The following is a 25,175-nucleotide window of genomic DNA, read 5'->3' on the forward strand; positions in this document are numbered from 1 at the left end:
TGACACAGTCAGAGTTTTTAAATTTAGCAATGCAGCACAGCTGAGAAAACTAAGCCCGCCCACTCCAAGCTCTGCATATACATTGTCTATAAACAGTGAGCTGCTTAACACAGGAGGGGATGGAGTCAGACTAGTAAGAGCGTGCCAGTTAGTCACAGCAATGATAATCACCAGGTGATAAAACCTTCAGTTTAAATAAATAACAGCACACAACGTGACTTGTGAAACATTGTTGATTTCTATGTTTTAAACCCTACATCATGCTGTCCTCAGATTTCACAGCAAAAAACTGCTGATAGATTCCCTCTAAAGATTCTAAAATAATTCCTATGTACTTTCTGTTAGAAATTTTCACAATTTTGAAGATCTTTGCTTGCAAATTATCATTAGCAAATTTGATTGTTTACTTCTCTGGACGAAAATGCTTCTCTATCTTTGTGCAGAGACAGCTTCCTTTAAAATTGGCAGCTTCAGCACCTGGTATCTGCTGACTGATGTGGCTGCTTGGTGTCTGAGCCTACCAATTTCATATTAATAAGGGTAATTCATCAATATCTAAATTGTAGACAACCCCCTTAGGATTCCTGAATTTTACTTTTAAAGATCAGAAACTTCACTAATAAGGAAAACCTGACAATTTATAAATGCTTCCTCAATTGTCAGACCCTGGCTGCAGGAGCATACATAGAGATTATGGGGCCCCATATTGGAAGTTCTAATTCCCCCACCCCAAAAAAAAAATATTCGGTGGGGCATATAAGTGCATAGCTCAAAACTTTTCAGCCCTTTTCAGCAAACATCAACACTGTATAATAGCCCACCCTAGCACTCCAAACAGTATAATGGCCCCCACATAGCCTTCCGAGCAGTATAATGGCCAGAACATAGCCCTCCAAAGAGTATAATGGACGGAACATATACCTCCAAACAGTGTAATGCCACCCCACATATCCCTACAAACAGTATAATGGCCCCCCATATATCATTCCAAACAGTATACACCCCCCCACATAGCCCTTCAAACAGTATAATGACTCCCACATAGGCTTCCATAAAATGTAATGAGCCCCACATATCCTTCCATATAATGTAATGGCCCCCCATAGCGTTCCATTTAATGTAATGGCACCACATAGCCTTCTATATTATGTAATGGTCCCTACATAGCCTTCCATATAATGTAATGGGCCCCACATTGCCTTAAATATAATGCAATAGCCATATATTACCGTCCATATAATGTATTGGGTCCAAAATACCTTAAATATAGTGTAATGGCCACATTAAGCTTTCCATATAATGTAATGGCCTCACAATGTACTCATTGATTAAAAAATATAAATAAATAAATAGAATACTCACCTTTCCCCGTTCACGGCTGCTCTGGTCTCCTCAGTGTGTCTTCTGCAGCTCTGCACTGCTCGGCACAGTGGGGGGGTTGTAGTAATGCAGAGGCAGAGTGATTTAGCAGGAAATATCAGCTAACACTCTATTCTCCATCATTTCTTTTAACTGTATTGGCATGTAGGATGCCAATACTGTTGAAAGTGCAATGCCAGGCAGGTGGTTCCAGTGTCTGCGCTGGCACCTGGCCCCCCGACTTACTGGCCCCATAGCAGAGACATGGTTTGCTGCCATTGGTCATACATCTCTGACTGGCTGAATGATATCAGCCATACCGGCTGAGATCATACAGCTGGTTCTTGACACATTCTGCCCACAGATCGGGCAGCATGTATCAGCTGTCACACTCACTAACGCCACACTGCTCCTTACATGAATGTCTCAATATAAAGACAAGAAAACAAGTGTATATTCAACCAGACCAAGCAGGTAGTTATTATGGTCAAATTTTCTTTATTGTAGAATGGGACTGGAATAGTTGGGCAGAAGATGATCTGGTAGACTTTATAAATAGGATACATCGACGATTGCTGTTTGACAGTTGCATTCTGGTTGGTAAATGATTTCTGATAAATGTATTAATATCTTCCAGGCTTTGTTACATTCACAGTTCTGTAAAATAGAACATTGTATACAAAGTACAGCATTTAGACATTGCTTTATGGGTCTTTAGATTGATGGAAAGTCACTGAAGGGACGTTCATCTGCTTCTTTCTGAAAAACAGAAATAGTTATAGATTATTAAACTGTTAGACAGACAAAGGTTTTTCCAGGTAAATCTGTCGGACAAAATAACTGTTGCATCAGATGCTGTATGTACGGAGGGATTCTGCAATGCATTTAGAGGACAATATCTACTTACATCTGACTCCTGATTGAGGCCACGTCACTCCATACCAGGAGCTATAAGCCATGCATTTCAATAAAGGTCCTCATGGTGACTGGGGATATACTTTTTTTTAGTTGCTTGAAATGATCATGTCATATCCTAATACTTCTCTAGGATGCAATTCAAGCCCTTATTTACAAGGTAAGGTTGCCACCTGGTTGTTTATTAGATCTTTTGAAATTCTCTCCACAGCGCTTCACACTATAATTAGTTGCAAGTGCTTCTAATTATTCTATTACTATCCATTTGGAAGCTGGAGGTCACATTGTATAAACCACAGGAGTTGGGAATACAAGTGTTGAACAGAATAGCAGCAGAATATCAATTACCTCCTTTTAAATGTCCATGTACCAGCCTCGGTCATTTAGACATGTTCTGGATTCCTTTCTAACATGCCCTTTAATTCATAGGTATGGGATATCAACCGTCAAAGCACTTACCCTACACTTTATCAATGAATGGTGGAATTAACTGGAAGCATTTGTTACAAAATTAAGTAATTCTACTCTTGAGAATTCTAAAAATAGCATGATATTTAGGCGAAGGTTGGACGGCCCTCACCTATCATGTTTTTAGCTATTGGCAAGAGGGTCTGCTAAGGAAGATGAGAGGATGCGTATAAGGTTATCTTGTAACGTTGCCTGTGTCACCCAAGGCTCAGGAAGAAGCACATTTATATTTTGATACTTTGCCAAGATGCGGCATGTTATTAATCACCACGTTTAATTTGATGATATTGGCATTCTGCACACGTAACAAACTGTGAAGGATTACAGCACCCAGGACATGTATTACACACTTTCATCATTGCTTATTTTTAATATTGCGGTCACAGATCATTCCGACTCACATTTCCATGTGCTAAGGTAGTTTGATAATTATATGTTTCGCGAAAGAAAGGAAGGATCAAGAACACTGAACCATCAGGTTTATGTCTCTTATGTTCAAAGTGCCACCTTCAGAAGACTAGGCACTTACCGATCAATTTTATTCGCTTTTCTTTGTTTGCTTGGATAGAATTCTTGTATATTTTTGAATGTTATACATATATTTCTTCTAAGCATACATGTACAACAAGTGGGAAAAGTCTTATTTTTGAATCTTCTCTTTTAACTAGCTAAACAATGGGAATAAGTACAGGGAATCGTTTTCGCGATCAGCAGCAGCAGGACCACTGTTGTAATAAAACATTGGGTTTCCACCGCAACAGCCGGGATAAGAGAGAATTCTAATCTCAGGAGGTTTAGCCTCTCAGAACACATCAACCATACATATTAAAAAATAAGTGGCATCAAGTACAGTAATCAGATGTCTTGAATTGCAGCAGGACCACAACTGTAATATAAAGTCCAGTTCTTGTCGCAACTGCTGAGATCTGAGAAAAATCTGATCCTGGCGGTCTAACCTCTTAGAAACAGCAGTATTTTCTGCAAATGAGTATATCTCATAAACTAATGCAATTAAGGGAGTATGGAGAAAAAGGTTATTCTTATTCACAGCATATCCATGCTTGATCAACGGGAACAGCCAGCTAAAGCAGAGATACAGTGTAAAGACCACACCAAGTGAAATATTGCAGGATTTGAGTGTTATTTACCATAGTTTACGTTTAGGTCCTTCAATGATCGTAGCCTCACGCAGGAGCTATCCACAAAATATTAACTGTTTTCAGTTTAGTTATAATAAACCATGTTAATTAAAATGTATCTGTAACTTAACACTTTATTCTAGAATATCATTTTAATGTTGAATCACTTACTTGCTGTGCTTTTTTTCATGTAGAGCAATCAAGATTAGGAGGAGTAAGAGGGTTAAAAATCCAAAGACACACCCAAGGACAATGCCTAAAGTATTATCTGAAAGAAAAAACAAGAATCATTGTTTCCAAGTACTGACTACCTGAGTAATAGCTTAGAAATAGAACTACTTTGTTGCTATACATGTAAGGAATCAGATACAATTCAGTGAATTTACATTTATGGATGTGAGGACAATCATTGCCTTTTTTTTTTATTACCGTATATACTCGTGTATAAGCTGAGTTTTTCAGCAACTTTTTTTGTGCTGAAAATGTCCCCCTCGGCTTATACACGAGTCATTGTCCCAGAAAGACAGCGGGGGAGGGGGAGCAACGGGTCACAGTGGCAGGAGCCAGCGGCTGCGGCTAAAGCTTGTGCCCAATGCTAAAGAGAAATATAGTGCGCACAGTTGCAGCTGCCGGCTTCCAGCACACATCCTACTTACCTTCCCTGAGCACCCTCACTGTATCTCATTCCGGTGCCAGCAGCTCTTCCGGACAAGCTATCACGTGTCCCCACTCATTAAGGTAATTAATATTCTCCTCTCTCCACTCCCATAGGTGTGGAGTGAATATTCATTACCTTAATGATTGGGGATACGTGATCGCTCGGCCGTAAGACGTGCTTGCACCAGAACGAGATGCAGCGAGGGCGCACAGAGAAGGTAAGTAGGATGTGTTTTTTTTATTTTTTATAGGAACTATGCATACAATGACAGGGATGGGGAGCCAAGCATGCAAGGACAGGGATGGGAAGACACGCATAATAGGATAAGGATGAGGGGACAATGCATATACTTATACTTATAAGGCTTATACTCGAGTCAATAAGTTTTCCCATTTTTTTGTGGCAAAATTAGGTGCCTCGGCTTATACTCAGGTCGACACGAGTATATACGGTAAATCTATTCTAGTGTCATTTTTAAAAAAAAGTTTCAATTTTTTAATATGAATAAGATAGCCAATCAAAGTGTGAATTTTAGGGATACTACCCCAAGACCATTAATGTCCAGCTAAAACACAGTGTCCAATTAACTGTAGTTTTAAAAACAGTGCCAATTTGTTGTTTTGTTATTTTTGGTGTCTGGTCCTGCAATTCAATCATTGCTTGCCTGCATTCAATATTAAAACCTGGAAATCAATTACATAGTTGTCAACTTAAAACATTACTATTCTGTTTCCTGCAACACTCCACAAAAAACACTGCATAGAAGGAAAATGCTATGTGGTACTACCAAAGTACCAAGTATACCAACAAAAACTTAAAGGTATTGTCTAGGCTTGGGGCTCATGTCTGCAGTCACTATATGCGTGTGCTGTCAGGATTCTCTGATGTTGGGAGAGGGCGCGTGTATGCGACTTGCATATATGAGGTCACGTGCCGACTAGACGCATGTGGCCTCAGTCAAAACAAGGGAAATAAGTGAGGCCAAACACATCTAATAGGAATGTGGCTGTAAGTTTGTATCACAATGACCACCCACAGCCGGCACCATAGAATCCTGACAGCACGCACTGTGCAGGCTGTGAGGATTCAGAAGTCTGCAGTGACAGAGTGACTGCAAACTTGGGACCAAAGCCTGGACAAATCCTGTAAACCCATCCTGACATCCACAATGTAAATATATGGCTCTGTCGCTAAATATATGTTCAGTGCCATGATGTCATTGGCTCAGTAGATGATAATGGGTCACTAACAATGGGTGTGAACTGTAAGGATAGGTTCACACAAGTATATGCAACATCGTCCGCTTTTCATACAGTAAAAAGATGATGTAATGGAAATAATTGTCATGGATCTGTGAAAAACATATGACATATTGATGGTAACTTGTATGTGATTCAGGTTTTGCACACCTATTGATTTATAAAAGGCGAGTGAGTCTAATGCAAAAAACAGATCAATGTAGTGTATGCTATGATTTTTTATCTGCAGACCATAGGTCCATGTGTTAGAACGGTCAAGTAAACTACCATATTGACTTGCCTTGGTCCATGTTCTGTTCATGTATGCTACCATTTTTGCATATGGACAGCACACAGATATGTACTATGCTGATATGAAGGAACCCTAACAAACTGCTGCTACAATACCAGGAACAGATTAACCGGTAACTAATTTTCTGCCTGCTGCTGCTTATTTCTATTCTCCTTCAAACGAGAATTATTAAAAGTTTGAAAACATTATATGTACCTTAAAATGTTTCAATTGAAAATTAGAATTAATCTTTCAAAGAATAAATCATCATATGGCTACGCTGGCACTAAGAAAATAAGCTAAGGCTCTAGGTAATGAAAAGTGAAAAACAAAATTACTGGTTAACGAGAGTCAAAACTGGTAATCTTGTTATATTAAGATCCTTGCAAGATGTTGTCATGAGGGGGTTGCATGAAGACCATATTACTAACCTTCATTTCAAAATCAGTGGGTCACTGCCTTCCTCCAATACAAGTAAGTGGGGTGCTCGTCAAACACCTTTTGCAAAAATGAAGTGAAAAATGTTGCATATCTTGCGTATTTTTAGGCCACCTTTTCAAAATTTTTTGAAAAGTGGATGTAGCTTAGCAAGAGGGACACTGCATCACACGGCTCGATAGATTCACTATAATTTATTTCACAAAAGTGGCATACATTATCGAAGAAATGTCCTCCAATTCTAAAACTCCAACCATCCAGAAATTCCAGGACATTCCTAAAAATATGGCACTTTTTTGCCCTAACCGTAAAAGAATTATCTGTGTGTGATATTTTTGACGTTAAAGAAACTTGTACAGATTATTTTGACTGCAATTATCATCATTTTACAGTTTACAGTAAATGCAGCTGATGTCTTCATCTCAGAATTATGGACTGTAGATATGGATCACTTACAGTGGCATGCAAAAGTTTGGGCACCCCGGGTCAAAATTACTGTTACTGTGAACAGTTAAGCAAGTTAAAGATGAAATGATCTCTAAAAGGCCTAAAGTTATAGATGACACATATCATTTGTATGATAGGCAAAAAAAATATACATATATTCATCTTTTACATTTTAAAAATTACAAAAAGTAAAATGGACAGATGAAAAAGGTGGGAACCCTGCATGGTTAATACCTAGTAGCACCCTCTTTTTAAAGTATCACAGCTTGAATGTAAATGCTTTTGTAGGCAGACAAGAGCCTTTCAATTCTTGTTTGATGGATTTTAATCCAATCTTCCTTGGATAATTCTTCCAGTTCTGTGAGATTCCTGGGTCGTCTTGCATGCACTGCTATTTTGAGGTCTAGCCTCAGATTTTCAAGGATGTTCAGATCAGAGGACTGTGAGGGCCATTGTAAAACCTACAGCTTAAGCCTTTTGAGGTAGTCTATTGTGGATTTTGATGTGTGTTTAGGATCATTATCCATTTGTAGAAGCCGCCCTCTTTTCAACTTCAGCTTTTTTACAGATGGTGTTATGTTTGCAGCAAGAATTTATTGAAATTTCATTAAATCCATTCTTCCCTCTACTCATGAAATGTTCTCCATTGGCTGTAACACAACCCCAAAGCATGATTGATCCACCCCCATGCTTAATAGTTGGAAAGATACTCTTTTCCTAAAATTCTATGCCCTTTTTCTGCCACACATACCATTAATCATTGTGGCCAAAGAGTTCTATTTTAACTTCATTGATCCACAGGACTTGTTTCCAAAGTGCATCACGCTTGTTTAGATGATTTTTTGCATACTTTTCATGCTGTATTTTATGGTGAGAATGCAGGAGCAGGAGCATCCAAATCTCCAGTGGTGCCCAAACTTTTACATTCTACTGTATAGTCAGAACAATTTATTATGGTTTTCCAATGTGTTCGAATAAATTATTGTCTGTACATGATTTTTTGATAAGTTGTCAAGAAAAAAATAAAAAGTCAAATTGGCAAACCCTGGGCTGGAGTACATTTTCTGACTCTGGTCCACCGGCAAGTGAAATATGCGCCAAATCCATTGCCTGTTATGCAGTAGACTATGGATCAAGACTCATATAAATATATAACAACAGTCTAGATGACTTCCCCCTAAATGTTTATAATCAGCTACAAGACCCCGGATATTTCTATTAGCAGACGTGCAAGTGAGCGTTTCTCAGACAGTAATAACAGTAGAGCTATGACATTGAGGAAGTCTTTTGTTTGCATGTGTTGTGCTATTCACAGAGTTTTATTTCTCAGCATGTTCGCTGGTGTGGGCATTGGGCAGCAACTAACAAAGCTTAACAAACTAAACTTGTTTGGCAGGACTTTGGCAATTGTACAGTGCTGGGCAAGCTTTACTCAAACACAGACATTTCACAATCTGGTTCTGCGCCACTGAAATACAAGAAAGCACAATCAGTGGTTATTCAAACAAGATACTGGCTCATCTTGTATATGTGCCCCATCTCTAATCCATTTAATCTTCATTACTGTGAGTATTTTCCAGGGAAGAGACATGAACAGAATGTTCCAATTCTCTGGAGTAAGCATGAGTCCTACAATGTCCTCATTGATAACTTCATAATAACTAAAGTGAGTGATCGACGAAACCCACCCACCTTAAGTGACGTCACCAGTGATGTGTTGGAACTAATATGTCGAGACACTCAATGCTAAAAAATGCAATTCATTAAAAAGGCCTATTACAAGATCAAGTGTCATCAGTGAAGAATCACGTGGTGGGGGATGGCATTAAATATACGTATATTAAGGAATACCAAGATTTTGTTTCGAGTTTATCTTTAAAAAAAAAGAATGTTACTATACATCATCTCCAGAATCATACTAGACCCTAACAGTGCTTGATCTAACTCTTATACCTCTACAAACATTGATTTCAATGAAAGAATCTGTCTTAGAGAAACAGTCAAACATTTTTAGTTGGAATTAATGTATTATAGGATTAGCTAACATTGGAAAATTCATCTATATATTGAATGAGTCAATCATCATAACAGGAGTCTAAAGTAAGGAACTTCAGCAAGGGCTTTAACTAGTATTTACAATGATTGCTGCTTACAAGTTAGTTGGTTACATGGCAGGCCATTCCGCTATCAATATATATTGGAAGCTGCTAAATCAGTCTACACTGTAATACGACAGGAAAGTATTAAATTTCTAATTCTTTTCAATGAGCATCAATTTCTATTAAGATACACAGACATATTAATTAAACTGGATATTAGAGCAGAATCAATGTCAACATTTGAAACAAAAAGTGCAATTCCCTTTAATCTCAAAGTTCTGATTTACATCGATGGGAAAGTGCACTTATAAAACACATGATATATATATGATTTTCTTGCACATTTTTTCACATAAAAAAAATCCTGTCAATTCTTTGTACGCAATTTTCCATTGAAATTAATTGGAAGTAGGAAAAAGCCTCTTACACAAAAACATGTCAAATATATGTCTTTTGCATGGTGGCTCAGTGGTTAGAACTGTTGCTTTGTAACGCTGGTATCTTGAATTGAAATCCCACCAAGGAGAACATCTGTAAGGCGTTTGTTCTCCCCGTGTTTGCATAGGCTTCCTCTCACACTCCAAAGAAATACTGATAGGGAGTTTAGATTGTAAAGGTACCTTCACACGAAGCGACGCTGCAGCGATAGCGACAACGATGTCGATCGCTGCAGCGTCGCTGTTTGGTCGCTGGAGAGCTGTCACACAGACCGCTCTCCAGCGATCAACTATGCCGAGGTCCCCTGGTAACCAGGGTAAACATCGGGTAACTAAGCGCAGGGCCGCGCTTAGTAACCCGATGTTTACCCTGGTTACCAGCGTAAAATCTAAAAAAAACAAACAGCACATACTTACATTCACGTCCCCCTGCGTCCACTTCCTGACTGACTGAGCGCCGTACAGTGAGAGCAGAGCGGTGACGTCACCGCTGTGCTGCTTTCACTTTCACTTTGCGGCGCTGAGTCAGAGGAGGAAGCAGACTGCAGGGGACGCAATGTGAGTATGTGCTGTTTGTTTTTTTTACATTTTACGCTAGTAACCAGGGTAAACATCGGGTAACTAAGCGCGGCCCTGCGCTTAGTAACCCGATGTTTACCCTGGTTACCAGTGTAAAATATCGCTGGTATCGTTGCTTTTGCTTTCAAACACAACGATACACAGCGATCGGACGACCAAATAAAGTTCTGGACTTTATTCAGCGACCAGCGACATCACAGCAGGATCCTGATCGCTGCTACGTGTCAAACGAAACGATATCGCTAGCGAGGACGCTGCAACGTCACGGATTGCTAGCGATATCGTTATAATGTCGTTTCGTGTGAAGGTACCTTTAGTCCCCAATGGGGACACGATGACAATATCTGTAAAGCGCTGCAGAATAACATGACGCTATATAAATAAGCATAATTAGCACAGTTTCAACATTAGCTTTTTCTGCCACTGTGGTACATTTTTCAAATATGCCAACTTTTTACAGTAGCACTTCTGAAACTTGCATTATAGCACATGGGACAATCCTGATACCCACACTGCTACTAGCTGCAGTTAGTCTCTGATCATATAACCCAGTAGATGGCATGGTCAATATTGATGATATCTAACTTATTTGATAGAGGGGCCATAAATATCTAGCCATGCAAGAGGTTTGTAAAACAGGCGCAATACCTACACCATACTGTCAGAACTCTGCTGGGACCTGCTCTTGCAATGTTTGCACCTGTCATCAGGTGGCACCGTATCGGCACTGGTTTTGATTGAGAAGGAGATATCAGGACCAGGAGCTCTGTATGGCGCAGGCTCTTTTCAGCCATTGACTAAGATGGCTGGGACCCGAAGTGCCATCCAGTCTGGCAGTATGGGAGTGTGTGCTGTCAGCTGGAGTAATCTCTCTAATTTGGTCAACTGGACAGCACCACACCCTACTAAAGCTCCAAGCTACCTACTGGAAGTTGCCAGATATAGTTCTGCTTGACTGGTTTACACACCTTGATTTTCAGCTCTTTTTTTTAAATCTAACCTCAGCTCTTTTACTGACCATTGTTTTGTCTGAAGTTTTTGCACTTTGTCTGCCCTCTTGGTTCTGACCTGGCTACCTGACCATCCATGTCAGCTGTACTACTGAACAGCAGCTAACCCTGAATTGCAGCCCCAAACTTGCAAGGAACCACCACCATGCTTCACAGTTGCTTGCAGACACCCACTGGTGCACCTTTCTCCAGTTTTTCAGCAAACAAACTACCTTTCTGGTAAGGCTAATATTTTACATTTTGAGTCATGAATAAAGAGTACCTCAATTTTTTTTGCATCCTAGTTCTAATTTTTGTGCATAACTGAGTGACTTGGCATCGTTCTATGTCAATGGTATGATTTTTGTCCACAGTTCTTCTATGAAGACCATGTCTGGCCAGATGTGTGTAGATGGTTCCCATCTTTCAGTTTTGAATGGAAGTGAGCCCAATAGCCCATGGCAAAAGTACTAATTGAAACTTTTATGGGCATTATAGAGTATGATACTTCCAAAGATGCTCCCACCCACTGCGTATGGTACCCCCACAGTGGAAACCCTTCCCTCAGTTTCACTCCAAGGCATACAATTTGTTAAGCTTTATAGGACAGCGCAATCTCAATATTTTTTTTGCCAAAAAATATATATTATGGAGTATACTCTTTTTACTTTGGGTCGGATGCTTATGAATCTATTATGATCGTGGCCACTGTTGCTTGTATGCCTACTGAAGAAAACTAGGTTGGTGTCCAACAAAATTGGTCCTTGAATAATGACCCAAAGCACACATCAAAAGTACACAAGAATGATTAAAAAGGAAAAATAGTTTGTTTTAAACCTTCCAGCAATGAGACCTTATCTAAATCTAATTAAAAAATTTTGGATAGAGCTGAAATCTTCTGTAGGGAAAAGGAAACCTGCAAAAAATCAGGACTACCAGCAGAGAGTTGCAAAAAGCTTACAGATGGATACAAATATCTTAAAGTCTGTCACTGCTGCCAAACATTGTGCAACCAGGTACCTATAATCTTTTCTAAAACTACAAATGCTGCTCTGAATTCTAATTAGTTAAAAATAAGTGAAGCAAACACTTTTTATATGGAAATTAGTGATCATAAGCTTTAATCTGTGGTCTGTTAATTTATGTGTTCATGGAAATTTATGTGTAAACAGTCCAGTCCATAGCACAAATGAACCAAGAAAATGAATGCAAATATTTGTTTGACAAGTAATTATATTTAACGCTTCGGAAGTTATTAGCTGAATTGACATCAGTGTGTCCCATAACGTGTTCTTCAACACTTGTGTCAGTAAAGAGAGTGCAATCAAGTTATCTTAAAATTAGTAATATGCAAAAAGTTATGATTAAGAATAGATCTAAAGAGTGGATGCTTTGAAACTTCTGCACACCACACCAAATATGGAAAAATTTGTACACATTTTTTGAAAGCAACAATTTAAGCCTTTGCTAACTTCATGTAAAAAGGGCATGCTCAGTACATCATACTCTACAATATTAATAATTTAGGCCATATCATACAAGAACCATAACAATGGATGCCTTCTTTTAGTTTATGCACAAAATGAACAGATATCAAAAGACTGACCGTCACTTCCAAACAGAATACTGGTCTGAACAGGTGACACTCGTCGAGCATTGGCTTGTGCGCGGACTGAATGCTCGAATCCCCGCCTCGCATGTTTGGCACTTCTTACACAGCCACTAAACATGCAGGGATTGTCTGTCAATCACAGTATAGCCGTAGCCATCTTTGTAGTGGCAATACTGTGATTATCTGGCTGCATTACCTCATCATAGGTTATAAAAGAACTGTTGCTGCCACACTCAGATCATTGATGCCATTGCACAGCTCAGGGACAGGTGGGATTAAAGGGAGAGATTAGTTGTCCAGGCCTGTGTGTGTACAGTTTTATTAATCCTCTAGTGCTGCTACTGGTGCTGATGATGAACCATCATGCTATGCTGAACCATAATACTAAAGGTCCTTCTTAGGACTCATGTTGTTCTTTTTATATTTCTATGGGATACATGCTACATTTAACCTAGGGACAACTGTTAAAGCAAAGAGAATGGCTGAATACAGCATCTAGGCAGCGCTTAAGGGCTTTGCAGTCCATTGTTAAATATATAGCTGCTGCAGGTGGCCATATTTTTGAGAGGGTGAAAAAATTGACTATATTGTCATACAAACAGTTTAACAAAATTACAGTGGTGTAAAATTTTTCAAGACCGCTTGTCTTGCTACAGTTCACAACATTTTTGTTTCAAAAATTGACTATTGTCATTCATACAGTTTAACATGCTTTGTGTAGAATTATGGTGGCTTAAAATTTGTAAAAATCACTTGGCCTGCTACAGTTCACAAAACGCTTTGTTTCAAAAATTGACTATTGTCATTCATACAGTTTAACTTGCTTTGTGTAAAATTATGATGGTTTACAATTGTTAAAAACCGCCTGGCCATCTACAGTTTACAAACATTTAGGTTTTAAAAATTAACTATCGTCATCCACACAGTTGAACGTGCTTTCTCTAAAATTAACATGGTTTAAAAATTTGTAAAAACCGCTTGGCCTGTTACAATTAAAAACATTTTTTTTCTCCAAAACTTGACTATTGTCAATCATACAGTTTAACGTGCTTTGTGTGAAATTACGGTGGTTTGAAAATTTTAAAATACCGCTTGGCCTGCTGCATGTGATGACATTTTTTTTATTAAAAAGATTTAGTTTCAATGAATCAAGGAAACTTAGTTTCCAGTGACATAGTAATTACAAAATGTGTGCTGTAAGGGATGGGGAAGTGGAAGTGCTGATGATCATGCACGCAGACAGTGAGGATGTGGGGCATGTGCAACTGCGCCTCTTGCTAGATCACAAGCAACATACCCATCCATGACACATATCTTCCTGTTTCACTTTGCACAGAGGAATGGGACACCACTTCTGGTGCCACTCTAGTGCGAACAGGTGGTCGGCTGGATAGGAGATAATGCTTGCCAGCACCACCCACTCTTCCACACAGTTCAGTCTCACCTCCCAAGAGTCTGGATCACTTAATCCTCACCCTGATCCTCCTTTCTCCCACCATGTTGAGTCTCAGGAGACCAGTGATCCCACACTAGTACACTCCGAGGAGCTTTTTACATCATCATTTCTTTATTGTGGCCTCTCACCTGTTATTGTTATTATTATTCATAAAATTGCAATAGCAAGTAAAAATAACAAAAAACATTAAATGTATTTTACACTACAATTGTACATTATTTTTTCCTTTATTTTATGTTTGTCATCAAATCTATAAGTTTCAGTGTACATAGAGCTTACATGGCTTATATTGGCAGTACAGAGGTGAGTATATAAACTGTATATGTAACCCTAGAAGATGCTTAAATGTACTGCATGTGTTATAACATATTCTTAGACTGTCAACAATTCCGTTATTCACTGCTAACAATCCCCATAGGATTAATCCAGGAAACCTCAGTATTGTGTGGTAGACAGAATATCAGAACCTTTAAGTTTTTGTAACTTTTCCAAAGCCAAAACAGGTGGACCTTCACAACAGACTTGAAATTTCATAGACAAATTGTTTGAATTCTTTGAGAAACTTCATCAAGCCTCATGAAATCCCTGACTAATGTGAGAAAATAACCGTTATGGTTTGTTCCCAACAGCAGCACACAATGCATCTGTACAGTTGTCTTGTGTAAATTAAGGAATGTAAAGCCCCCATCACTGCCCCCCACTCTTTTCTCCCATTAAGTAACAAAAACAGACATTGGTCTCATATGAATAGGCTTGGAATTAATCTACCATAATTCATATTACACTTTGTTATTGAAAGGACCCATTGAGATAGAATGCCCACAAGTAGAACATAGTAGTAGCATATACTACCATGTCTGCACCTGCATGGTCTGTGAAATATCCATCAATTCCAGAATGTCATCAAATGCCAGGCATTAGGATCCATTCAGTACATGAATGGTAAAAATATTAACTGAAAACTATCTTTATTCATGCCTAAATCAAAGCAATTCCAACAATGTAAGAAAAATAAAACACATTTATGAATGTAGGTCTTCAAAATAAACATTATCTGGCTTAGACAAGCTCACTATAATACAAGAAGACCACCCGATGTGCCTAGGTTATGTCAAAATAATAGACCACTGAAGTCGAGCAGAATACAACTGACTTTGGAGTTACCTGTTTGCTATTTCTTTTTTTCCTATTAATAAATTCCCACTTATCTTTAGACATGATTAATATGTCCAGTGTGCAATGACACCAACAAAGATTAAAATGCATATAAAAGTGTGTATGCACATCTTATGCATAGATGGTGGGTGAATTCTAATTTTGTCTAGTTAGATTAGGAAACAAGACATAGGAATAAAATCTAATAGCAAATATTTCTATGACTCTTGCAAACACCTTCATACTTCATTCTGAGAAGTTGTATACATTTTCTGCTTCTCATACTCCAAGTTATCACATACTCATTTAAATGGAACCAGATATCCGGTCCTCTCGATCTGCAAAAATGAGAATTGCTTTGTATTCTCAAACCCAAACAATGGGGTTGCCTGAAATCACCCTTAAAAATCATATATCTCTATGTCAGTGTTCTAATGCAAATTAAAGACTTTTTCCATTATGACTTTTTGAAACCTATTAAAGAGATCAGAGCCAATGGCTGAGCAAAGATTGCCTCATGGTTTCTGCTAAAGATGCTTAAATAATAATACTTTCCCATTTTTGTGTTCCCTCTTGTATGTCTCCCAAAAAAAAGCTTCATTTGGTGATGGATGAGGTGGTGGCACTGGAGGAAAAGTAGGATAAACAGGGAACCTTCACACCATTATCAGGTCAGCCCAGGCATCCACACATGTCTTGAAGGATGTGTTCCTGTACCAACAGCAGCCATGTACACAAATGCCCAGCCAGGGGACAGTTTTGGAGGATGAGGAATAACAATGTTCACAGCAGGGTGGCACTCAAAACTGCTTACAGGCATCACTGGAGTGTGACAGGAGGGATACAGATGATAAAGACCATACAGAGGACCCAGACAATACACCGCCCACAGAGGACAGCTTATCGTTGCCTTTGGGCAGCCTGACACTCATGAGGCAATACTTGCTGCTGTACCTGTGCAGTGACTGATGAGCTGCCTGGATTGTTACAAGTGCTGATTAATGGGTGGCCATCCTGCTAGCTCCTTGCTACAAGCACAAAGTACCATTTTTACTTCTATCACTAGATCTGGTAGACGCACTACTGACGACATAGTCACCTGACATCGGGGGCTCAAAGGAAACACAAGGAAGAGGATCATGAAGTCACCAACACAGCTGGGGTACGGGTGGGCACCACCTTGTAAGGGAGGGTTAGCATGGCAAAATTATGGAAAACCGTACTTAGCACGTGGAAATATCCAGAACCAACATCTGAAGTCACTGGAGATTAATAGGTTAGACACTAAAAAAGGTATAGGTGGACATTTGAAAAAACACCTGTGTTAGGCTAGACAGACTGAAGCTAGAAAACAGAACTCAAACATCCTGAGGAAAGGTATGTCGACCTTAAGAGAAGTCGACCACAAAACACAAGCTAAAGATATCAAATACATGAGCATGACAGTTTCAACATGGTAGAAGAGTTTATGTCCACACGTCTCCACATAGTGAGGGATGGGTCTGGTCCATTTAACTTCTGGATCTCCAAATTGGAAACATGGCCTGAGCGTGCCATTTATGTAATGGAGATGTGGCCTGCCCTGTGGAAAGTGTACTGTCGGAACGTGTGCTTAGCACTGCAGGAGTTGTGATCACAGACTGGTGCATCACAGAGGCATTTTTCAGCGTACTCCCACAGAGATGCGTGCAGAGTACACACACAGGTTTTTTGGCACAGTGCTCTCACAGACATTGTGAAGAAGAAAAAACTGAAATGCACTCACCGGTCTTTCTTGTGAAGTGGTCCTTTATTGAAACATGTGCGGGCACACTGGGGGGAAACGTGGACAAGAAACGACAGCCGTTTCGCGCTACCGCGCTTCTGCGGGTCTTAATCCCCCAGTGTGCCCGCACATGTTTCAAATAAAGGACCACTTCACAAGAAAGACCGGTGAGTGCATTTCAGTTTTTTCTTCTTCACAATGGATTCATACAGTTCTTTTTTATGTGCACCCGGGTCTGAAGTTGGGCAAAAAAGGCACAACAGTGGTTTTTGGTCTGATCTGTTAGTGAAAACGGTGATTTTGTGGGCGCAACAGTGCCGTGTATTTGCTCTTTTTACAGCTCTCACAGACATGTTTGCAGATTAGTAAAATTTGTTTTTACATACAGTACTCCCACAGACTCCGGTGCATACTGATACAGCCACAGAGAATAATTATTTTTTAGGCAAACATGGCTGAGGTGTACACAAAAGCTTTTTGGCACAGTACTCTCAGGCTCTTTCTTACAATACAAACAGAGGCTTTTGGGACAGCAATCCCAGAGACTTTTTGTTACACTACAGAAGAATTTTAGCACAGTACACACAGAGGATTTTTTTTTACAGTACAGACTCTTTTTAGCACAGTACTCCCAGAGGCTTTTGTTAGAGTACATACAGAGGCTGCATACTAGAATTTGTTTTTAGAAACACTACTAACAAAAACACAGCTTCAGAGTAGAAAATATGTTTAGACATACTAATCGTGTAGATAAATAATTAAATAATTTTTTTGGCCCACAAATGGGAAAGAGTTGGCTGCACAGTAGAAACATTTTTTAGAACTACTACTCGCAAAAACACGGCTGCAGAGTTGAAAAATATTTTAGACACAATGCTTCATTGTGTCTAAAATAATGAAGTCCTTTTTAAGTTTTAGCAAAGATAAGGGCAGAAACCTCTATATAGTGAGAACAGTAGTGGAATGTCATGTGGACCAATGATATACACATATATGTAATGTATCACTGGTAAATAGATAATTCCACTGATTTCACAAATAAACATATCATGTTTTTGTCTACGTTGCATTCTTTGCTCGTTAGGGCACTCAGTCTACTATAGCATATCACAGCATTCAATTCAGGAAATACAAGTAAATATATATATTATTATTATGCATTGCTTATAAAGCGCTATCTTATTCCGCAGCACTTTACATACATTATCATTACTGTCCTTGGAGTGTGGGAGGAAACCGGTGTAACGGGAGGAAACCCACGTAGACACGGGGAGAACATACAAACTCCTTGCAGATGTTGTCCTTGGTGGGATTTGAACCTGCAAAGACTGCAGTGATAACCACTGACCCACTGTGCTGCTATCTATTGAATAATCAGTACAAATATGATATTCCACAAAAATTTAGAGAGCCAATGGTTTGGTTCCTCCCCAACTTTGATTATGGCTTTAAAGTGTCACAGTTATTTTACAAAAGTTTTTATACATGCTAAAATTTTTGCTGACTATCTTACTTAGGCTGATATACAGTGGGTTTCTCATTAGTGTACAATCTGCACCCCATTTTGACTGAAAAAAAACAGAAATGTAGTCATTTTTGCAAATTTGTTAAAAAAGATAAAATGAAATATCACATGGTCATAAGTATACAGACCCTTTGCTGAGTATAAGCAACCTTTTGAGCTAGTACAGCCATGAGTCTTCTTGGGAATGATGCAACAAGCTTTTCACACCTGCATTTGGGGCTCCTCTGCCATTCTTCCTTGCAGATCCTCTCCAGTCCTGTCAGGTTGGATGATGAACGTTGGTGGACAGCCATTTTCAGGTCTCTCCAGAGATGTTCAATTGGGTTCATGTCGAGGGCTCTGGCTGGGCCAGTCAACAATGGCACATAGTTGTTCCGATGCCACTCCTTTGTGATTTTAGCTGTGTGCTTAGGGTCATTGTTAGTGTTGAGCATTCCGATACCGCAAGTATCGGGTATCGGCCGATACTTGCGGGTATCGGAATTCCGATACCGAGATCCGATACTTTTGTGGTATCGGGTATCGGTATCGAAACAACATTAACCCCTTCATGACCCAGCCTATTTTGGCCTTAATGACCTTGCCGTTTTTTGCAATTCTGACCAGTGTCCCTTTATGAGGTAATAACTCAGGAACGCTTCAACGGATCCTAGCGATTCTGAGATTGTTTTTTCGTGACATATTGGGCTTCATGTTAGTGGTAAATTTAGGTCGATAATTTTTGAGTTTATTTGTGAAAAAAACGGAAATGTGGCAAAAAATTTGAAAATTTCGCAATTTTCACATTTTGAATTTTTATTCTGTTAAACCAGAGAGTTATGTGACACAAAATAGTTAATAAATAACGTTTCCCACATGTCTACTTTACATCAGCTCAATTTTGGAAACAATTTTTTTTTTTGCTAGGAAGTTATAAGGGTTAAAATTTGACCAGTGATTTCTCATTTTTACAACAAAATTTACAAAACCATTTTTTTTAGGGACCACCTCACATTTGAAGTCATTTTGAGGGTTCTATATGGCTGAAAATACCCAAAAGTGACACCATTCTAAAAACTGCACCCCTCAAGGTGCTCAAAACCACATTCAAGAAGTTTATTAACCCTTCAGGTGTTTCACAGCAGCAGAAGCAACATGGAAGTAAAAAATGAACATTTAACTTTTTAGTCACAAAAATGATCTTTTAGCAACAATTTTTTTATTTTCCCAAGGGTAAAAGGAGAAACTGGACCAGGGACGTTGTTGTCCAATTTGTCCTGAGTACGCTGATACCTCATATGTGGGAGTAAATCACTGTTTGGGCGCACGGCAGGGCTCGGAAGGGAAGGAGCGCCATTTGACTTTTTTAATGAAAAATTGGCTCCAATCTTTAGCGGACACCATGTCGCGTTTGGAGAGCCCCCGTGTGCCTAAACATTGGAGCTCCCCCACAAGTGACCACATTTTGGAAACTAGACCCCCCAAGGAACTTATCTAGAAGCATAGTGAGCACTTTAAACCCCCAGGTGCTTCACAAATTGATCCGTAAAAATGAAAAAGTACTTTTTTTTCACAAAAAAATTATTTTAGCCTCAATTTTTTCATTTTCACATGGGCAACAGGATAAAATGGATCCTAAATTTTGTTGGGCAATTTCTCCTGAGTACACCAATACCTCACATGTGGGGGTAAACCACTGTTTGGGCACATGGTAAGGCTCGGAAGGGAAGGAGCGCCATTTGACTTTTTGAATGGAAAATTATCTCCATCGTTAGCGGACACCATGTCGCGTTTGGAGAGCCCCCGTGTGCCTAAACATTGGAGCTCCTCCACAAGTGACCCCATTTTGGAAACTAGACCCCCCAAGGAACTCATCCAGAGGCATAGTGAGCACTTTAAACCCCCAGGTGCTTCACAAATTGATCCGCAAAAATGAAAAAGTACTTTTTTTTCACACAAAATTTCTTTTAGCCTCAATTCTTTCATTTTCACATGGGCAACAGGATAAAATGGATCCTAAAATTTGTTGGGCAATTTCTCCTGAGTATGCCGATACCTCATATGTGGGGGTAAACCACTGTTTGGGTGCACGGCAAGGCTCGGAAGGGGAGGCATGCCATTTGACTTTTTGAATGGAAAATTAGCTCCAATCGTTAGCGGACACCATGTCGCGTTTGGAGAGCCCCTGTGTGCCTAAACATTGGAGCTCCCCTACAAGTGACCCCATTTTGGAAACTAGACCCCCCAAGAAACTTATCTAGATGCATAGTGAGCACTTATAACCCCCAGGTGCTTCACAGAAGTTTATAACGCAGAGCCGTGAAAATAAAAAAATAATTTTTCTTTCCTCAAAAATGATTTTTAGCCCAGAATTTTTTATTTTCCCAAGGGTAATAGGAGAAATTGGACCCCAAATGTTTTTGTCCAGTTTGTTCTGAGTACGATGATACCCCATATGTGGGGGTAAACCACTGTTTGGGCGCACGGCAGGGCTCGGAAGGGAAGGCACGCCATTTGGCTTTTTGAATGGAAAATTAGCTCCAATCATTAGCGGACACCATGTCGCATTTGGAGAGCCCCTGTGTGCCTAAACATTGGAGCTCCCGCACAAGTGACCCCATTTTGGAAACTAGACCTCCCAAGGAACTAATCTAGATGTGTGGTGAGCACTTTGAACCCCCAAGTGCTTCACAGAAGTTTATAACGCAGAGCCATGAAAATAAAAAATAATTTTTCTTTTCTCAAAAATGATTTTTTAGCCCACAATTTTTTATTTTCCCAAGGGTAACAGGAGAAATTGGACCCCAAAAGTTGTTGTCCAGTTTCTCCTGAGTACGCTGATACCCCATATGTGGGGGTAAACCACTGTTTTGGCACACGTCAGGGTTCGGAAGGGAAGTAGTGACGTTTTGAAATGCAGACTTTGATGGAATGCTCTGCGGGCGTCAGGTTGCGTTTGCAGAGCCCCTGATGTGCCTAAACAGTAGGAACTCCCCACAATTGACTCCATTTTGGAAACTAGACCCCCAAGGGAACTTATCTAGATGTGTAGTGAGCACTTTGAACCCCCAAGTGCTTCACAGAAGTTTATAACGCAGAGCCGTGAAAATAAAAAATGTGTTTCCTTTCCTCAAAAATATTTTTTTAGCCCAGAATTTTTTTATTTTTGCAAGAGTAACAGGAGAAATTGGACCCCAAAAGATGTTGTCCAGTTTCTCCTGAGTACGCTGATACCCCATATGTGGGGGTAAACCACTGTTTTGGCACACGTCGGGGTTCGGAAGGGAAGTAGTGACGTTTTGAAATGCAGACTTTGATGGAATGCTCTGCGGGCGTCAGGTTGCGTTTGCAGAGCCCCTGATATGCCTAAACAGTAGAAACCCCCCACAAGTGACCCCATTTTGGAAACTAGACCCCCCAAGGAACTTATCTAGATGTGTGGTGAGCACGTTCAACCCCCAAGTGCTTCACAGAAGTTTACAACGCAGAGCCGTGAAAATAAAAAATCATTTTTCTTTCCTCAAAAAAGATGTTTTAGCAAGCAATTTTTTATTTTCACAAGGGTAACAGGAGAATTTGGACCCCAATATTTGTTGCCCAGTTTGTTGTGAGTACGCTGATACCCCATATGTGGGGGTAAACCACTGTTTTGGCACACGTCGGGGTTCGGAAGGGAAGTAGTGACGTTTTGAAATGCAGACTTTGATGGAATGCTCTGCGGGCGTCAGGTTGCGTTTGCAGAGCCCCTGATATGCCTAAACAGTAGAAACCCCCCACAAGTGACCCCATTTTGGAAACTAGACCCCCCAAGGAACTTATCTAGATGTGTGGTGAGCACGTTCAACCCCCAAGTGCTTCACAGAAGTTTACAACGCAGAGCCGTGAAAATAAAAAATCATTTTTCTTTCCTCAAAAAAGATGTTTTAGCAAGCAATTTTTTATTTTCACAAGGGTAACAGGAGAATTTGGACCCCAATATTTGTTGCCCAGTTTGTTGTGAGTACGCTGATACCCCATATGTGGGGGTAAACCACTGTTTTGGCACACGTCGGGGTTCGGAAGGGAAGTAGTGACGTTTTGAAATGCAGACTTTGATGGAATGCTCTGCGGGCGTCAGGTTGCGTTTGCAGAGCCCCTGATATGCCTAAACAGTAGAAACCCCCCACAAGTGACCCCATTTTGGAAACTAGACCCCCCAAGGAACTTATCTAGATGTGTGGTGAGCACGTTCAACCCCCAAGTGCTTCACAGAAGTTTACAACGCAGAGCCGTGAAAATAAAAAATCATTTTTCTTTCCTCAAAAAAGATGTTTTAGCAAGCAATTTTTTATTTTCACAAGGGTAACAGGAGAATTTGGACCCCAATATTTGTTGCCCAGTTTGTTGTGAGTACGCTGATACCCCATATGTGGGGGTAAACCACTGTTTGGGCACAGGTCAGGGCTCGGAAGGGAAGTAGTGACATTTGAAATGCAGACTTTGATGGAATGGTCTGCGGGCGTCACATTGCATTTGCAGAGCCCCTGATGTACCTAAACAGTAGAAACACCCCACAAGTGACCCCATTTTGGAAACTAGACCCCCGAAGGAACTTATCTAGATGTGTGGTGAGCACTTTCAACCCCCAAGTGCTTCACAGAAGTTTATAACGCAGAGCCGTGAAAATAAAAAATAATTGTTCTTTCCTCAAAAATTATGTTTTAGCAAGTAATTTTTTATTTTTGCAAGGGTAACAGGAGAAATTAGACCCCAGCAGTTGTTGCCCAGTTTGTCCTGAGTACGCTGGTACCCCAAATGTGGGGGTAAACCACTGTTTGGGCGCACGTCGGGGCTTGGAAGGGCGGGAGCACCATTTGACTTTTTGAACGCAAGATTGGCTGGAATCAATGGTGGCGCCATGTTGCGTTTGGAGACCCCTGATGTGCCTAAACAGTGGAAACCCCTCAATTCTAACTTCAACACTAACCCCAACACATCCCTAATCATAATCCCAACTGTAGCCATAACCCTAATCACAACCTTAACCCCAACACACCCCTAACCACAACCCTAACCGCAACACACCCGTAACCCTAATTCCAACCCTAATCCTAACCCTAATCCCAACCGTAACCCTAATCCCAACCCTAACCACAACTGTAACCCCAACACACCCCTAACCCTATCCGTAACCCTAACCACAAGCCTAATCTTAACCCTATTTCAAACCCTAGCCCTAATTCCAACCCTAGCCCTAATTCCAACCCTAACTCTAATTCCAACCCTAACCCTAAGGCTATGTGCCCACGTTGCGGATTCGTGTGAGATTTTTCCTCATGATTTTTGAAAAATCTGCAGGTAAAAGGCACTGCGTTTTACCTGCGCATTTACAGCAGATTTCCAGTGTTTTTTTGTGCAGATTTCACCTGCGGATTCCTATTGAGGAACAGGTGTAAAACGCTGCGGAATCCGCACAAAGAATTGACATGCTGCGGAAAATACAACGCAGCGTTTCTGCACGGAATTTTCCGCACCATGGGCACAGCGGATTTGGTTTTCCTTAGGTGTACATGGTACTGTAAACCTGATGGAAAACTGCTTCGAATTCGCAGCGGCCAATCCGCTGCGGATCCGCGGCCAATCCGCTGCGGATCCGCGGCCAATCCGCTGCGGATCCGCTGCGGATCCGCTGCCGATCCGCTGCGGATCCGCTGCCGATCCGCTGCGGATCCGCTGCGGATCCGCTGCCGATCCGCTGCGGATCCGCTGCCTATCCGCTGCGGATCCGCTGCCAATCCGCTGCGGATCCGCTGCCGATCCGCTGCCGATCCGCTGCGGATCCGCGGCCGATCCGCTGCGGATCCGCGGCCGATCCGCGGCCGATCCGCGGCCGATCCGCTGCCGATCCGCTGCGGATCTGCGGCCGATCCGCTGTGGATCCGCGGCCGATCCGCTCTGTGTGCACATGCCATAACCCTACCCCTAACCCTAACCCTACCCGTAACCCTATCCCTAACCCTACCCCTAGTTCTAACCCTAGTTCTAACCCTAACCCTAGTGGAAAAAGAAAAAAAAATATTTTCTTTATTTTATTATTGTCCCTACCTATGGGGGTGATAAAGGGGGGGGTTTATTTATTATTTTTTTATTTTGATCGCTGTGATAGAACCTACCACAGCGATCAAAATGTACCTCTAATGAATCTGCCGGCCGGCGGGCGCACTGAGCATGCGCCCGCCATTTTGGAAGATGGCGGCGCCCATGATGGAGGCGGACGGGGACCGGGAGCCTCGGTAAGTATAAGGGGGGGGAGATCGGGGCACGGGGGGGCGTCGGAGCACGGGGGGGTGACATAGGAGCAGGGGGGGAGCGGGCAGGAGGACGGGGGAGCGGACAGCAGGACGGGGGAGCCGGCAGGCGGACGGAGGGGACCGGACCCTATAACGGAGCACTGGGGGGGCGATCGGTGGGGTGGGGGGGGGTCACATTAGTGTTTCCAGCCATGGCCGATGATATTGCAGCATCGGCCATGGCTGGATTGTAATATTTCACCAGTTTTTTAGGTGAAATATTACAAATCGCTCTGATTGGCAGTTTCACTTTCAACAGCCAATCAGAGCGATCGTAGCCACGGGGGGGTGAAGCC

At 41.0% G+C, this 25,175-nt stretch overlaps 1 protein-coding gene across 2 annotated transcripts in view; it reads right to left on the bottom strand.

Annotated features, from left to right (window-relative positions):
* Nucleotides 1-1,842: 1,842 nt before the first annotated feature.
* SUSD2 (sushi domain containing 2) overlaps nt 1,843-25,175 on the bottom strand; it is a 354,318-nt gene continuing 330,985 nt past the window's right edge. For both annotated transcript variants that reach the window (XM_077292088.1, XM_077292084.1), the window contains 2 exons: nt 4,053-4,149; nt 1,843-2,118 (listed from right to left, as the gene is read on the bottom strand). In XM_077292088.1, coding sequence (XP_077148203.1) covers nt 2,064-2,118; nt 4,053-4,149 — 152 coding nt within the window. In that variant the 3' untranslated portion in view covers nt 1,843-2,063. The remainder of the gene's footprint in view (nt 2,119-4,052; nt 4,150-25,175) is intronic.

The sequence above is a fragment of the Ranitomeya variabilis genome, chromosome 1 (assembly GCF_051348905.1).
Source record: "Ranitomeya variabilis isolate aRanVar5 chromosome 1, aRanVar5.hap1, whole genome shotgun sequence".
In the NCBI taxonomy this organism is placed as follows: Eukaryota; Metazoa; Chordata; class Amphibia; order Anura; family Dendrobatidae; genus Ranitomeya; species Ranitomeya variabilis.